Source organism: Aulonocara stuartgranti, assembly GCF_965226115.1.
Source record: "Aulonocara stuartgranti genome assembly, chromosome: 4".
Lineage (NCBI taxonomy): Eukaryota > Metazoa > Chordata > Actinopteri > Cichliformes > Cichlidae > Aulonocara > Aulonocara stuartgranti.
Genome location: NC_138942.1, coordinates 18,365,084 through 18,381,829, shown reverse-complemented (window position 1 = coordinate 18,381,829; position 16,746 = coordinate 18,365,084). Strand labels below are relative to the sequence as shown.

Genomic DNA, 16,746 nt, shown 5'->3' with positions numbered 1-16,746 from the left:
TTAAATTTATTATGTTTGTAATACAGTTTTAGCATGCTAAAAATATTCCCATAGTGTCACAATGATCATCCATCCTTGATTGCATTTATGAATGCAGAAGAATGCACACTTTAGTTTTACTTTTAGTTGAAGCATTTTGTTGATAAAATAAAAAATAATCCTTACCTTGAAAACTTGTACCTAATTAACGTTTTCCTGTTGTATGTGTCTGTCGAACTAAATAGGAACGACAACTTTTGAGACCATGAAGTGGAACTAATGACTGCCACCGTGTTGCAAGCTACAAATATGGGAAATACGTTCACATACTTTCACTTTTACAAGTCTTGTTTTGTCTTCTGACTGGCGAGCACAGCACCGTCTACACTGTACATGATTTTCTTTCAGAATAAGCCAATCATCTCCTCCTGTGGAGATATTTTAAACAAAGATTCTTAGTTAATTTTAAGACCCATAACATGTATAGATGTAAATGTATCTGTAATTAGAACACACCAAATATGCTGAAAGTCTTTTTTTATGCTGAGATGGGCCTCCCATAGCTCCACCTGTAATACATCCACAGCGCACTTGGGGGTAGAAACCCAACAGCTAAAGTTTGTGCGGCTTGAATCATGAAACACGACAATGATCCCAAGTTCAACAAGAAATTTACAATGAGCCATGAAGCAATGGCCATGCATCATACTGATGTCATTGAAGATTTATTTTAATCTTTCCCTCCTTCAGACACAAAAACTAAACAAAAATAAAATGTAAAAGTTTAAAACAGAAATCTCTCAGTCCTTTCAAAGCCTCTCATGCTCATTCCATTACTTTTTTTCATGGCTTACCTTGGTGTGGTTTACAAAGTGCTTCAGAAAGATGAGGAAATCTGTTTCTTGCACCCATTCTGATTTATTTCCACTACCAGTACTTCCTACTGGTCCATCTCTGACACAGTGGTCTGCATAATGTATGCGTGGGAACACAAACAGTGGAGGAATTGTGTTGCCAATGGCATTAATCGCATATCCAAAGGTGACCAGGGAACATCTCTCTGCTGATGTCATTGCCCCAACTTGTTTAATATAAGTTAAATTAATAGTGTGGTAAGTTGTAACATCTGCATTATTGTTACAACTAACCCAGACTGTTGCTGTTACAACTATAGCATGAACTAGCTAACATTACAGCCAACGGCTAAAACATTAGCACTAAAGACCTACACAGAATATATCCCCATAGACGTACAAATAACATAATTTAATTTGATGAGTTTAACTGCAAAGCAGATAATGCTATTAGAAGATGAAATAAAGTAAAAATAAAAAATAAAAAAAACTTCTTAAATTGTCTGTGTTTGACAAAATGTGCTGATTTTTCACATGTGATAGAAGAACTGAATTGGGCATGTACAGGATGAATCACATCATTTGAAACTTAGCCCTGATTGGAGAAATTGGAAGTGTTACAACTGACCCACGTTACAACTATCCCCAGTCTCCCCTACTTTGGTGTTACTCCACCTCCAAATAAATGTCAGAAGGAGTCCGAACCGCAAAAGAAGCACGTATTCTCGGAAAAGTGGTTGAAGGAGGTGAACTGGCTTCAAACAAACGATGAAAGCACAGAGATGTAGTGAAAATCCCACTCTAGCGGACAAAAACAGTGCCTATTATACAGTATGTACGCAAACGCGCGTTGCAGGTGTGCGTCTTTTATTTTGACAGCGCACTAACCTGCATGTCAGTAATTCAATAAGTAATGTGAACAAGAAAACTATGCTTCTTTAAAGTCACATGACTTACTTGAAAAAAAAATAGATGAATATGAAAGTGAAAGCAGTAAGGAAACTAACAGAATAGCCTCACGTGTCAGCATTGCAGTCATTGTGTCCAGAACCACATCGGCGAAGGTAAGACCTTTTCAATTATACTGCTTTGACTCAAATTCAGTTACAATACCAACAAGAAAGACAATTCGTTCACTGTGTAGTTAGTCACAATCACAGCCTTGCTTATTCTGCTCTCAGAGCGTGTGTGTGTGTGTGTGTGTGTGTTAAAAAGTAACTCTGATAAAACGTGTGAGTTCCCCTAACTTCTCCAGGAGCATATCTACTTTCCACTAAATTCAAATTCAAATTTTATTTGTCACGTACACAGTCATACACAGTACGATATGTAGTGAAATGCTTGGACAACTGCTCGTGACCTAAAGAAAACAAAAAAGGAAAGGCTATGAATAAGATAGGAAATAAATATGAAAAATTAAAAAGGGTCAATTTAACTAGGAAGGAATAAAATATAAATTAAGGTTAAAAATGAAATAACTGTACAACACAAATTAGAATGAAGGGTAAATTTAACTGGGAAGAATAAGATAAAATATATAAATTAAAGTTGAAAATAAAATAACTGTACAACAAAATACACAATACACAATATAGAACTATATAAGAATGTATGAAGAAATCTAAATATAAATAAATATATACACAATAACAGCAGCTGTACAAGTATTAACTGGAAATGAAGAATATAGTGACCAGTGTTGTGCAAAAACAAAGTCCAGAAAGTCCAGTGTGTGTGTAAGAACCATATGTGCACACACACCTTCCGTTCTATTGTTTTCATACTGGATTTCGACATAGGGATGTTTACCTCTGTGTAGCGTCCTTTCCTCTTTTAACAGCTGCTGGACTTTTATAGAGGAGAGGTTTGATGCACCAAATGCTTTCGGTTGGTGAAAGGTCTGAACTGCATGTAGTTGAGCACCGAGACTTGACTGGAAAAGAGAAAATAGAAAGTAGAATAGAAAATAGTTTAACATTGTCTTGCAAGATCTTCACTGATAAAACGCCAGATGGCCTTCTCGTCTTTAGTTTACATTTCAAATCATTTGAACACATAGAAGTTTTCAACTTTGACTAAGCAAATCTAAATTGAGAAGACGGTGATTATTCTGGATTATATTCACATATAGCTTCTTATTTACATGATAGAGCTTTAATCTGCTTGGATAGCATGTCAAGCTGTATGCACAGAAGGTGATTTCTGACAGTGTTCCTGAGGCCCTGCAGTGATTTCAATGACAGAATCATGCCTGTTTTTAATGCAGTGCAGCCTGATCCTGAACACCCAATGTTGCTGAAATTGTTCCATAATTTGCATAATGTTTGTAGATTGATAAATTTCTGCCCATATTTATTTCTAACAAACTCTGCCTAAGATGCTCTTTTTATACCCAATCATGTCACTGAGCTGTTGTAAATTAACCTATTTAGCTGTAAAGTGTTCCTCTGGCTGCTTCTTGTTAGCACCATTTATTTTTCCAGCATTTTGTTGCTCACCTCCAAAGTTTTTTTGTAGCATGTTGCTGTCATCATATTCACAATTAACTATTAAATTAATATTTTATTAATATTTTTATTATAACTTATATTTATAGTAATTACTAATATTTTTCATGAAATAGTAAAATATCTTAGTTTAAATACCTGTTATATTTTCTGTCTTACTGTCAATAAAATATTTGTTTATGAGACTCAATTGAAGGATTCTGAATCTTGGAATGGACTCAAACGCATATAGTGAGGATGAAGGGACCATGAAAGACTCTGAATTGCAAATCATATCTAGTTTCATCTTTTTTTTATTTCAGTTTGCTGACCTTTTCATATAATTGTCTTGTTTTACAGATATGGGCGGAGGTAAGTCCTGGCCTGTTACATGTCGCACTAGTCTCAGAGCAAAATGCATGATCGTTCCATTGATCCAGAGTTTAAAAAAAATTAAAAACATTTATGATTGGGTTTTTTATTTTATTTTTACAACAAACACTGAAAACTGTGAAATCCTTATATGTGAAACATTTTTAAAGAACTTTTATTCTTCAACCTAACCAAGTAATTAAGGTGAACATAAAAAAAAAAACAGTAACAATATTAGCAATAGATGCTTCACCTACTGTCACTCAAATTTTATTAAATGATAATGATGTTAACACTTGATAAATTTTCAAATTTTGCATTGTGACACTATTTGTTTATGTTCCTGTCTTCCCATTATGTTAACATATGTGATTTTCCTCTTCAGGATTTAGTCAGCCATGGAGGCCTTTGCCAAAGTGAGTATGATAAACATATATTATTGTTTTGGCTTCGTTCTGCTCCTTAACACAGAATTTAGATTTTTTGTTTTGGTAGCTGACTGTTGTGTGTGATAGAAGAGCATCGCTGTTATGCTAACAGTGCAAGCCATATCTTATTTCAATGTTTTGTTTTGTTTTAATTAACAAGAATAAACAAAAAATTCTTGATTTTGTGAAATTTCAAAAATATCAAAATAATGAAACCATTCTTCTCAAACCCCTTCTTAGCGGGCCAGCTAGTGAACAAGAATAACTCTGTTGAGACTACAGTGGTGTGAAAATGTGTTTGTCCTCTTCCTTTTGTATTCGTTTTTCTTTTTTCACAATTAAATGTTTCAGATTATCAAATAAATGTAAATATTAGACAAAGATAATATATGGAAAAACACACTACATTTTCTAAACAAAGGCGTTACTGATTGAGGGGGGGGATCCAAACCTACATGCCCCAGATCACTGACATAATATTTGGTGTTGTTTATCCTGCTCATGATAGCTCAGTTTTTGTTGGTAAAACACAAAACTGGTATGGCCTAAAAGAAGGTTTTGGCTAAAGTTCAGGAAATATTATTTATGCTAAATTTTTAGAAAAATTAAAGTGATACCTTTTTATTTCTAAAAACAAAAACAAATTATTTGTAAAGTTTCAGTGTCTGTTTGGTTGATTGTTTGCAGGAATAACCAGGATACGCTGGATTTTCTGAAATCGTACAGTCCTCGAAATCATGAAGCTACCCATCTCAGAATTCTGCTTATTGGACCAACTGGTGAGGGGAAATCTACCTTCATCAACTCTGTTGACAGCGTTTTACAAGGCAGAGTTGCTAGTCGAGCTCTAACAGATCACCACAATACAGCAGATTCATTCACTAAAAAGGTATGTATGTTTCCATCCATCTATTTATCTATCTATCTATCTATCTATCTATCTATCTATCTATCTATCTATCTATCTATCTATCTATCTATCTATCTATCTATCTATCTATCTATCTATCTATCATTTTTTTACTGTCAAATAATGACTGTAGCTGCTTTAAACAAAGACTTATGAACTCCATCTTCTGTTTTCAGTACAAAACATATAAATTCTCCAAAACCAATGAAGGTCATTACTCATTTGTTATTAATGACATCATGGGCATGGAAAGGAACAAAGGCGTTCATGTGGAAGACATTAAGCTTGCCCTACGAGGACATGTGAAAGATGGTTACAAGGTAGAATCTTTTGACCTTTGGCTTTGCTTCATATGTCTAGTTTTTTGGTTTTGTTTATTTGTGTTCTTATATGGGTTCATACGATTTGCAAATCACTAGATTTGCATTTACATTTTAGTGTTACAATGTTTTCATTTCAAAAGTATGGGATATAGTAGGGATATAATTTGTAAACATAATAATAATATGTTTACAAATTATTATTTTATATGCCTGCAAGATAAAAGTTAATATCTTAAAAATAAGCTGTGTGAGTACAGAGTTGAGTAATGGTGTGTAGTCTTGGTTTAGATCTTGTGACAAGTTCTGTTTATGATGTGCTACCTTTCTTTTGAGTCATAATAATTTTAGCAGTGATATTCTCAGTCTCAGCATGAGCCTGCTATTCTTCTTTCAAGCATCACTCCCTCCCTGTATACCATGTCCTCAGGCATTTATCACAGGCTGATAATTTCTGGACTTCAGCAGCCTTTAAGTCCTTATTGCATAGTCAGTTCATTCTTTTCTGACTTTGAAGACCCTTGATTCTGACTTCTACCGTCTTTCATCCTATCTCATCTTCTCCAGAGTCAAAACTTCGTAAGACTTACTCTTTTCAGGGCTCTGTTTAGTTTGTGCCTTCTGAATATAATCATAATTAATCACAATTATTACTTAAACTCTTGTTTATTTAATAAACAAGAGATATTACAGTTTTTCTCTATTGGTTTGGCTCATTTCTTGAAACAGAAATTACATTCTCAAAACTCTAAGATCATTTGGCAAAACACTCTTACAGTTTAGCACAACACTATAGCTCACCTGCAAAAGTTCATATCTCTTCCAAAACTGTTCACTCGGGCTTCAATCTAAATCCCTTTCTCATTTAAACAGTCAGTGTCTCCAAAATGGCAAAGATCCTTCTCAATAGCTTTGGCTCATTTCTCGACACAGATCGGACATTCTCATCATTCTTGCTGCTTTTGTCAAAATAAACCTGGATGGTTGATCACAACAACATGGTCCACCTGCAAAAGCTCATATCTCCCCTAAAACAGTTCAGTCATGTGTCAAAACTACATTTCTTTCTAATCTGAATAGTCAGTGCCCCCAAAATGCATCGTCCCTTTGGCATTATGTGAGCACTGCCATACAAAATGTTTCGATGTTTTGTCACTATGGCAGAGGACCAACAATATACAACAGAAAAGAGTAGCCTCCAAGGTTTGACATCACAGATTGCACTCACACTACCAAGGAAATTATAACCATTTGTTATTCACACGCAAAGAAAGTTTTATACATATGTAAAAAGAAAATGTACATTACAGTAGTAAATTGTATGAACAAAAAATCAAAAAACAAGGACTTATTCAGTGGTCGCTGTACTCATTCTCCCGCTCTTGTTCACTGTCTTCACCCTCCTGATTATTTACATGCTGTTGTCCGTCTGGCCACAGATTCTCGTCCACATCACAGTGGATACTTTCTCTTGCGATGCAACGAGGGAAGAAACGGCGTGCATGCCGCCACCATCCCCTGCATTGATCTGCTGTAATGTCGTCACATGCTGCGTCCATAGCATGGAGCAGGGATGGCTGATCCTGAGCATGATGCTCATACACTCTCCACCTCCAAGCAGAGAAAAACTCCTCTATCGGATTGAGGAAAGGAGAGTAAGGTGGTAGGAACCCCATGACCATCCTTGGATGCGTTGCAAACCAGCCCCTTATGAGTGGGCTATGGTGGAAATTGACATTGTCCCACACAATTACATGAATGGGTAGGTGAGGCCCTATGAGACCTCTCTCATTTTCAGGGATAAAATCGGTATAAAGGCGATCCAAGAAGATGAGGAGCTTGTGTGTGTTGTATGGGCCAAGACTGGGGATGTGAGTGGCCACACCATTCTCTTTTTTTTTTTTTTTTTTTGCCTGTCCCGTTTGGCTCTTTTGCCATCAGAATTGTTGTCTAAAGGCAAAGAAAGATGCCCAACGGATTTACTTTACCAAACTGACCATCCCAGCCTTGCCGTAATGGTCCATTTGATTCACCTTTTATTGTTTATTTTATTTTCACTTACTGAATACGGGACAGACTTGACTGGGGAAAAGAAGGGGAGAAAGAAAGAGGGAAAGAGAAACAGCTGAGAAGAGGGACGGGGGAGAAGGGCAAAAGACAAAAACCAACAGAACGGGCAGAGAAAAAAAATGCATATATCAATCACCTGGATCACCTGCTGAGAAAGAAAAAAGAAAGCAAGCAGAAGAGAACAAGAGTAATAGAATAAACAACATCACAATGATATATGGGAATATGACAGTAAATACTAAATGTTAAACATTATTGTGCAGCACATAAGATCAACAGAACACAGTGTGCTTTGAGGTAGGAGCCAAAAAGGGTGTAGTTTGTGGGTGTGATCACCCGTGTGTACACCTGTGAGCATGGACGCGCTTGTTTTTTGTTTTTTAAAAGGTTCCTTCATGTAATAATCTGCTAGAGGGTGTGGGGGGGCCACAGCCCCGTCCTTCAGGGCATGAAGCAGGTATGGAGGAGATCAAAACTCCAGACATCCAGAGGCCCCCAGAACACAAGAGACCAAGGAAGACCAACAGAGGGGCAGCCGCGCCACTGTCCCAGAAAGAGCTGAGGAGAGTCCCAGATGAGGGCTCACCCAGCAGCCGCGGAGCAGAAGCCAGGGGGAGTTGCAGTGACGCGCCCGTGAGCTCCGCCGGCAGCCAGCCGCGCCTGAGTGACCGAGCCCCAGGCCGAGAGGCCGGGGGCACCCCACCTCCGAAGTGGCCCGAGCGAGCCCCAGGCTCCAGGCCCCGATAAGCGGCCGCCAAGGAGAGAGCCGGTGTGTACCTGGACGCCCACCCCCGGACACAAAGAACCACCAACGCACCGATGTCTGAGGGGGTCCGCCACTGGCAGGGGAAGTGGTGGTAGGGGGAGATAGGCCTCCAAACCTTGGAGGGCCTGAGGTGTCCCCAGAGAGGTGGCGCCTGACACCCAACCTGACATATAGACACAGACATACAGGCACACACAGACACAAACATCCATTCCCAACCTCATGCTCTCATATGCACTTACTCCACACTCAACCAACGTGGAGACAGACATAAAGAGACGCTGTACACACGATCACACTCCCCAAGCGTACTCTACAAACCGGGTCTAGGTACCCTTGCCCCTGGAGGGGGGAACTGCACCCAGACCCAGGTGGTGTTACCCTTTTCCCTACGGTGGGGGGAGGCAGACCGCCCCGACTCTGCAGCAGCAGGAAGGCCCCACACTCCAGACCGCAGTCGGACGGCCAACTCCTCCTCCTAGCCCTCCCGCTCCAGCAGGTCGCAGAGAATGGGGGTGAGAGAAGACTCCAAACCTCCCTCCACCCGCTCATTGTAGTGTTGATGCATATGTGTTCTAAGGTGCAATTAAAACCCAGGAGGGCTTGGAGCTACCTGCCAGAGAGCAGCAGGTAAGCGCATGGTCCCTCCTGCTAGCCCTCAATGTCTACGTGTATTTAAAATTGAGAGGTGGGCAATGATGCCAGGGGTGGGGTGTACACCCTGATGGAACTTTGGACTCCGTGTATCGTGCCCACCCCCAAGATCCTATATGTATGTGTAATGAGAGTGTGAGTAATGTGAATGTCTAAGTTGTGGGATAAAATTGAGGCAGAGGCAGCCAGAAGGGGACAGGGGGGGGGGGGGTAGCCTCCTCTGCACCCTGGTGACATACCCCTACTCCAAGGTCCTGCATGTGTGGGTGGTTGTGGTGGAGCGGGAAGAGGGAGGCAGCTGGAGATGGGGAGGGAAGGAAGGGAGGGGCAAGTGACCCTTCCCTGGGGCCAGCTCCCCCGCTGACCCCAGTAGGCACCCCCATACTCCGCGACCCGCCAGGGTAAGGGGGCCCAGGCCCATCCAGACCGGGGCCCAGTGCAGCAGCGCCTCCCGGCCCCACAGAGCCCGGGACAGTCCTCCCAACCCCACCACAGAGAAAACTGCACCCACCCCACCATCCACTCATCTTCCAGACTACATAAGACAATAAACACCCAGGCTGAGATCTTCCTCCACCTCTCCTGTATCTCCCCCTCCTGCAGAGGGAGCTCCTGAGGAGAGGAAAGCTCCTGCAAGATGTGACAATCTCCCCCACCAGTTGAAGAGCCCCCCAGGTGGCTCGATGCACCGGCGGCACCCCGCTCCAGGGCTGGGCCCCCATGCACCCACCCGCCCACAACCCCGGCAACACACCAACCAGGACCCAAGCCCCCGAGGCCCGGTCCGGGTCCCAGCCCAGAGACGGAGCGCCCCCAGAACCTCACGCCCATCCCGGACCCACCCAGGGGCAGCCAGGCTACCAGGTCAGTAACCCACGTCCATCAGCACAGACCCTCCCCTAGCCCCGCTGCACGCAGCCGCGAGGAAACAGTCACCTGAGAGCCAACAGAGCCCCTAACCGGACATGACCGCTACCCCGGGTTGAGCCCCCCAAGGAAGATGCCTCCGGGGAACCCCCCGACGCCCTAAGTCTGTCCCTACCCCCACACCAATCACAACAGTGAAGGCGGGACCAAACTATGACCCCCCACCCCCATTAGGTGATGGAGCTGATCAAAGGAGCCCAGAGCAATTGATCTGATGTGGTGGCAGAGGCTGTATCAAGACTAATGTAATCTAATAGATAATTTCTATATTGGTTAGAATTAAGATTATTTTTATTTTTCCAGTTCATGAGGACTGTTTTCTTGGCTATGCATAGGGCAGTGAAAACCATATGGGTGATATTCTTTTCTGAAGTGACATTATCTAAGCTGCCCAACAAACACACTAAGGGGGAAGCTGGAATGTTACATTTCAGACACTTTGATAAGTCTTCACATATCTCGCGCCAAAACTTCTGAACTGGTGGACAGAACCAAAGAGCGTGGATATAATTGTCCGGTGAATTGGTTTGGCAGTGTGAGCCACACCATTCTCAGAAATGGCAGCACATATATTGCCCCACAGATATTGCCCCCTCACTGACCTGGGACATCCACTGTGGCCCGGTGGCCAATAATATTACGGCCACGTCTTCGGCCCTTGGCCAGGTTGAAGCCAGCTTCATCCACGAACACCAGGATGTGAGGGGTCTCATGTCCTTCCAATGCCATTATTCTCTAAAGTAGAGTAAAGAACATAAAATCAGCCATACAGAAGAGTCATATACTACAGTTAGACAATTACATGTTCTCCCCCACAGGTTCAATATACTACAGGCCACTACTCCAGTGGTTCTAAACTAGTGATAGGCCTACGAAGTACTGCAGGGGTATTTGATAGAAAGGGGAGTGGGAAATACTGATGACTTACTGAGATGTTACAGTAAAACCTACAGTAGTAGATAGATTTGATTGGGAGACAATAAAATAAGGATTATGATGAGAATTGTATCATACAGTAAACTGCAGTTTTCTGTTGAAATTGTTGAAGTCAGATGAAGCAAATACTGATTCTGAAATCAGGTAAAGGAGGTATTGAAACCAAATAAGTGAACTACTGCTTACTGTGATTACAGGTAAGGTTATAATGAGAGACAACCAGTAACTGTCTTACATTTATAGACTGGTAGCGCAGCTCCTTCACTCTGTCAGAGTTCCTCTCAAATGGTACCCTGTAGATTTGTTTCATTGTCGTCTGATGCTTCTTCAAAACCCGGTCTATTGTGGAGATGCTTATTGTGTTTATATTCTGGAATATATGATTGTCCTGAAGGATGGCATCACGGATCTGTCTCAATATGATGGCATTATTTGCGGCCTCTTCCCCCTATTCCTCCACCACGCATTCTCAGTCCTCCTCTTCTTCTTCTTCCTCCTCTTCCTTGAGGAAGAACTTCCCCTTGTCCGTTTGCTTAGCCTTGTCTATCCATGTTCAGAGATCGGACTGGCTCTGGTCAAGCTCTATATATCTGTGTTTGCCAGCACACAATCATGGAACACACCTGTGTGTGATACTACCCCTTCGTTAGTCTAGTTTCACCTGACTGTCAATGACTGTCATCAATTTATCAAATATTCAAAGAAATTCATATATGGTATTCATGGTATTATGTTCTTGACCAATTTTGACAATTGAACAGACAGTTGTGCATGCGAGTACTTATACAATGAAATCATGCTGATGTTTTAGAGAGAATGATCATTAGACTGAGAATCAACTAATCAGTTTAGATCTACAAGATCTATTCATTTGGAAAATGTGCTAAATGTGGGCTAACTGTATAACTGTAGGCTACTTGTACTTATTCATTTGCAAAGATGCGCTGAGACAATTGAGACATGTACTTAGGCATTTGCCACTTGATAAAATGAATGAGAAATGCCATTCTGTTGTGAACATTTGCCAAGAGGTTTGGAGGTTTGTCCATGTTATTTTGAGAATGTAATTTCTGTTTCAAGAAATGAGCCAAACCAATGGAGAAAAACTAACTGAGATGAGTTTCAGTAAGAAGAGGTGTAATCTTCTTTACACCTCTTCTTACTCCATTGTTTTCTAGTTTGATCCTGAAAACAAGCTGGAAGAGGGAGATCTAGGATACAACGCTGCTCCTGAACTGAGTGACAGAGTTCATGTTGTGGTCACTGTTGTTCCTGCTGCCGTAGTGTCTTTACTAACTCCGGACATGATCGCAAAGCTGAGAGATATCAGACTGGCAGCCACTGCGTTGGGTAAGGTAGCAGTTGCAAAGGTTTCTGTAATACATTATTTGGACTAATTATATATATTGTTACGAGTTCAAAATTGGGGATGGAGACAAGAGAAAAACCACAATAACAACACTGGTCCGGCCGGGTTAAGTCAAACGATGATTTTACAGTTTTTCTCAGTCGCTTTGGTGCGTTTCTCAGAACACCATTAACATTTGCACAGCAGTTAGTGCATTTCCCAAAACAATTAGTGCAAACTGCAAAACCTAGTGGATAGCCTGCAAAAGCACGTCACATGCACAGAATTGATTATCCATACCTCAAAAGCAAGTATCCATGTCAATGAAACTGTCAGTGCCATCAAAATGAAAAGTCTTGACACCATCTTTATGAACAAGATAGTCAAATGGCATTGTCATGTTTCCACTATGACAGTTTATAATTTCAGTGTTTCCCATTGCAAAAACAATTGGTGACACCTGAAAATGCTGACGACAGCACTATGGCCTACCTGTACAGCCATCTGAAATGTGCAGTAAAGTCACTGTAGATGTTATGGGAGTCTTGGGAGTAACTGAGACACTGAATACGTACGTTTCACATTTCCATTGTGTAGAAGTGTTTGTAATCCTACAGAATTGTGCAAAAGAAAAATATGCTACAGTCACTTGTTCACTGTAGAATACATGTAAACATAAAATCACCCATTTGGTAGAGCTGTGCACTAATGTGAACAATAAACAGCACATGTAACAGTACAGTAAATCATTCTGGCACATCCAGACGTTCCTGTCTGTCTGGCCACATATTTTCATCTACATCACAACAGATGTTATCCCTCGCAATGCAGCGAGGAAAGTATCTCCTGGAGTGGCGAATCCATCCTCTGCAGGACCCTGCTGTGATGTCGTCACATGCTGCATCCATGGCTGCTAGCAGGGCCATTTGCTCATGTGGATTTCATTTTTCTTGAGTACTCTGTCAATTGTTGAAATTGGAACAGATTCAATATTGCCAAATACCGTGTAATTCTCTATGACAGCGCTTTGTATGTCTCTCAGCTTTATTGCATTGTTTGCAATGACCATTGCACAAATGGCTTCTTCTTGCTGTGGGGTAAAAAGGGGCCCTCTTCCGCCTCCGCGAGGTTGTCTTACAATCCTATGTGGTGCAGAGTAAACTTTTTGTGAAATTGCAAATACAGTACAGTAACATGTGATGTGTCTGAGATGGCACAGTACAGTACAGTGTATTACTGTTTGCATACCTGTTTTCCCTACGAAATGTTTGAATGATTTACTGACAGTAGTTCTTCCAATATTGGGTTGCACCCTTCAACCAGCCTCCTCCATGGTGAGGCCGTGATTGACAACATGGTCCACAATTGTAGCCCTTATTTCATTAGGAATCCGCCTATATCTGCCTCTTCTCCCTCTTCCCCTTCCCCTTCCTCCCTGCATCTTCACCCCTCTTTCACGGTGCTGACCTTCCATTTTGTGTCACAGAAGTGTAGAAATGGTACACACTAGCTCCTGCGCAGTTTATATATGCTTGCCAATTGGGGATTCACAGGATTCATCCATAATTGACAGTGAACAAGTTGTTTGTCATTGGTTACAACTAAACTTTCACACGCCTCCTCATGAGTGACAGCTGTAATTCACCCGAGATCAATTGTTCAATTTCGGAGACATTTCCAGGAACAATGATACAGAAAGGTATAGGATTTGCTTGACAGATGGCCAATATTTGGCATGTGATAACTAGTTCAACAATTTTGTGTGTGATGACTCAAGCAATGGATGTATGACTAATAGTTTTATTGGGAACGACTATTCAGCATCCATAGGTATGATTACTTTTGACTGACATGACATAAGCAAATGGAAATGTCAGAAAGCAGCAGGGAAATGTATGGAAGCAACTGATTCATGTCCAAAATCATTTGCAGTTTGTTCAGAGAGAGGAGAAATTGCTACTATGATGTGCACAAATGACTGAGTGTTGTGGAGGTTGAACTAATAGTTATGAGAATTTCAATTCTGATCTGAGAAACGCACCAAAGCGACTGAGAAAAACTGTAATAGTCACACACGTGGGAGATGGACACTGTATGCAGACAGCCTCAGATCTCAAAATGATGGATCATTGATCAAACTCTTATAGCCTCTGGTGCCCCCACCTTATCATAAAAGCCTAAACATTCACATGCTTGTCTCTCACACGGCGCCTAAGCTACGACCTTGGCTCCCCGTTTATCTGCTCCTGCTGAGATGGGGCAGAAAACTCCAGCATGTTCCGTTCTCTTCTAATCAGACAAATAAGGCGATGACTTTCTGCAAACAGTATTTCTTATAACATCATAAAACAATATCATTCATCCACAATAAATCAGCAGTCTAATGTAATGCAAATCAGTTTAACTAATGCAATAGTTATCATCTTCTTCTAATTCAGGAGAATGATGCCAACTAAGACTACATAATAATTCACAATCTTTAATTAGGGGTCTAACATGGCATAAAATAATATTATAATTTAACAATATATATATATATATATATATATATATATATATATATATATGTATATATATATATATATATATATATATATGTATATATATATATATATATATATATAGCACAAGTCACCATCAAGTGTGGGATCTACCAAGGAGATGCTCTGTCCCCACTGCTGTTCTGCATAGGCCTGAACCCCCTCAGTGAGATCATTAACAAGACTGGCTACGGATACCGACTACAGAACGGAGCAGTTGTCAGCCACCTCCTGTACATGGATGACATCAAGCTGTATGCCAAGAGTGAACGAGACATCGATTCACTGATCCACACTACCAGGCTATACAGCAATGACATTGGAATGTCGTTCGGACTGGAGAAGTGTAGTCGGATGGTAACAAAGAGAGGGAAGGTAGTCAGAACTGAGGGGATTGAACTACCAGAAGGCAACATTGCAGACGTAGAGGACAGTTACAAGTACCTGGGGATCCTGCAGGCGAATGGGAACCATGAAGAGGCCGCTAGAAAGGCTGCAACCACCAAGGACTTCCAGATACAGACGGACAAAATGGTGGTGGCTAACCAACCGGACATAGTGGTGGTAGACAAACAGAAGAAGACGGCCGTAGTGATCGATGTAGCGGTTCCGAATGACAGCAATATCAGGAAGAAGGAACACGAGAAGCTGGAGAAATACCAAGGGCTCAGAGAAGAGCTCGAGAGGATGTGGAGGGTGAAGGTAACGGTGGTCCCCGTGGTAATCGGAGCACTAGGTGCTGGGTGTATATATATATATATATATAAAAATAAATTTATGGGATATGCAGCAAAAAAGAGGGAGAAAAACAAATGTTTATAAAGTGATTACGTTTTTGCATTAACAGAAATTCCCCAGCTGGCTATTCTCACTAAAGTTGATGGCGCCTGTCCCAAGGCAAAAAAGAATGTGAACAACATCTACAAGAGTGACCACCTGAAGAAACAGGTAAATTTTATCAATTTTGAATGCACTTTTTCAGTTACATTTTCTAAATTTAGCACTGAAATCTTTTTACAGTTACTGAATCACTGAAATCTTTTCAACACTCAGGTCTACAGATTTAGCCAGGATCTGGGCCTCCCAGTGAACAGCATCTTTCTTGTGAAGAACTACAGTTCAGAAATCAATACAAATGATGCCACTGATGCTCACATCCTGTGTGCACTGAAACAGATGATTGTCTTTGGAGAAGACTATCTCAGCCACTTGAATGACTGAGACATGAGAAAATGAAACATTTCATTTAAACATCAGACTGAATATTTATTCAGTCGCACGTTTTATACCTAGACTGTCTGTTAATTTTCACAGTCAGCTTTCTTTCCTGGCTTCAAATAGGCTAAAGTTCATTAATATGTAGCAACTCTTTTCCTATCTCACTGACTTAATGCACAAACTTTTAATAATACATTAGTCTACAGTGCCTTTCCTCTCATACACATCACACCACTGCTTTTATGCAAAAACTGTATTGTTTTCAGTCTGTATTGTGTGTTTGACCTCGTCATGTTTTTCCCATAGCACAAGTCACCAGTGTCTTCTGCTTGATTTTACTTCCTCCCCAGTGTGATTGTCTCAATTGTTTTTATCTGTGTCTGTTTTGCCCCTACGGTTTCCACTTCTTTTGTATTTTTTTTACTAACTTAAAAACTCAGATTAAAAAAAAAAAGAAAAGCTTTCAAATTGTGTGAATAGAGTCATTGTGTTTCAGGACTAGGCTTTACTCCAGGACATTGTGGGTGTGACCTTTAGTCCAGATCTTTCCCAGAAATATTTTCCAGTTCCTCCTAGGCGATCTCACACTGCTCCCTGCTGGGTGTGCCAGGAAAAACCTTTAACCATTTGATCAGATGGCTCCATGTCAGCTGCATCCTTTCAACATGAACGGGGAGCATGGCCACTAGCTCTACTAGCTCCCTGAGTACCAATTTTTCAAACATGTTAGATAATGGATTTGCATCTATATTAGTTTCATACATTAGTTACAATAGAGTCATCTCCAACAGTCATTCACTGTATTAGAAAGAATGAAAGAAAGAAATAACTATATGGATGACATTTTCACTCTTGGGCCAGCACGGTGGCATGGTGGTTAACACTGTTGCCACACAGCAAGAAGGTCCACCATCTGGTTGGTGCCTTTCAGTAGGGTT

General features: G+C 41.0%; 1 protein-coding gene across 1 annotated transcript; it reads left to right on the top strand.

The window, feature by feature from the left end:
• The first annotated feature begins 1,826 nt into the window (after positions 1-1,826).
• LOC309704663 (interferon-induced protein 44-like) lies at positions 1,827-16,276 on the top strand. Its single transcript, XM_082529995.1, has 8 exons — positions 1,827-1,897; positions 3,680-3,691; positions 4,077-4,107; positions 4,807-5,008; positions 5,206-5,349; positions 11,881-12,052; positions 15,438-15,538; positions 15,644-16,276. The coding sequence occupies exons 2-8, from the start codon at positions 3,682-3,684 to the stop codon at positions 15,809-15,811; spliced, it is 828 nt and encodes a 275-aa protein (XP_082386121.1). The 5' UTR covers positions 1,827-1,897; positions 3,680-3,681; the 3' UTR covers positions 15,812-16,276.
• The last annotated feature ends 470 nt before the right edge of the window (positions 16,277-16,746 follow it).